This window comes from Elephantulus edwardii, unplaced genomic scaffold (assembly GCF_000299155.1).
Source record: "Elephantulus edwardii isolate Elephantulus edwardi_28Jun2011 unplaced genomic scaffold, EleEdw1.0 scaffold00117, whole genome shotgun sequence".
NCBI classification, from domain to species: Eukaryota; Metazoa; Chordata; class Mammalia; order Macroscelidea; family Macroscelididae; genus Elephantulus; species Elephantulus edwardii.
In genome coordinates, this window is record NW_006399867.1 from 7,620,031 (window position 1) to 7,621,037 (window position 1,007).

The following is a 1,007-nucleotide window of genomic DNA, read 5'->3' on the forward strand; positions in this document are numbered from 1 at the left end:
AATTCAGAATCTGGTGGATAATATAAAGACTGTGCTCACTGGTCACAACCGACAGCTTGGAGATGTCAAACATCTCCTGAAAGCAATGGCTAAGGTAAGTCTGATGCCATCAGGACACACTCACTTCACTCCTCCCTTTTATAAAATTAGAGCTAATTTTATTTGTGGAAAAACAATGGCATTTTATAAACAAAAATCATCTTCTAGTTAGTCTTTTCATCAACAATAATTTGTACAGGCATAGTTACAGAAATGAATTGACTCACCCAGCTTGTATTAGGGGTTAGACTTCAGCAGCTTAGTTTCAGATAGTAGTCTCTCTCTCTCTCTGACCCCAGTCCTCATGGCTGTGCCCAATGAGATTGTCTCTTTATATATATATATATAATTATTTTGTGTGTGTGTGTGCACCGTCAAATTGGATCTGACTGGTACAGGAGGAGACTGTTCCTCCTCCAGCAGGGCATCTGGTGGATTCGAACTGCGTGCCTCTGGGATTGCAGTGCAGCTTCTTGCCAGTATGCCACCAGAGCTCCTTGAGATTCTCTTCTTCTTCTAGCATTTTATATGATCCTAAATAGGAAACTGACCCCCCACAATGATAAGGTACGTCATGGTCATAAAACAACAAATTATAGGATTTTAAGAGTTTTTATTTCATATTCGAAACAAAATTCCTGTAGAAGAAGAATTCTTTAGAGTCTCCCATTTTAGGGCTTTGACCAGTGTTCGTCTCCATTCAGGTTTAGCATCCAGGTCATTCAGATTGTAAAATTTTGGGCTTGTAAGTCGACTTTTGTAGCTCAGGCACTGCCAGTACATACCTTAACTGAAATACATCTAACTCGAAGTACTTGTTGAAACAGAGAAAATCTTTTTTTTTTTTTTTAAAAGTGTTTCTCTTTCAATTCTAGGATGAAGAAGCTGCTTTGGCGGATGGTGAAGATGTTCCCTATGAGAACAGTGTTAGGCAGTTCTTGGGTGAATATAAGTCATGGCAGGATAAC

At 39.1% G+C, this 1,007-nt stretch overlaps 1 protein-coding gene across 1 annotated transcript in view; it reads left to right on the forward strand.

Moving 5' to 3' along the window:
• Nucleotides 1-1,007, forward strand: part of SMG1 (SMG1 phosphatidylinositol 3-kinase-related kinase) — a 117,785-nt gene that overhangs the window by 113,629 nt on the left and 3,149 nt on the right. Inside the window, exons 57-58 of the mRNA XM_006892716.1 lie at nucleotides 8-94; nucleotides 915-1,004. Coding sequence (XP_006892778.1) covers nucleotides 8-94; nucleotides 915-1,004 — 177 coding nt within the window. The remainder of the gene's footprint in view (nucleotides 1-7; nucleotides 95-914; nucleotides 1,005-1,007) is intronic.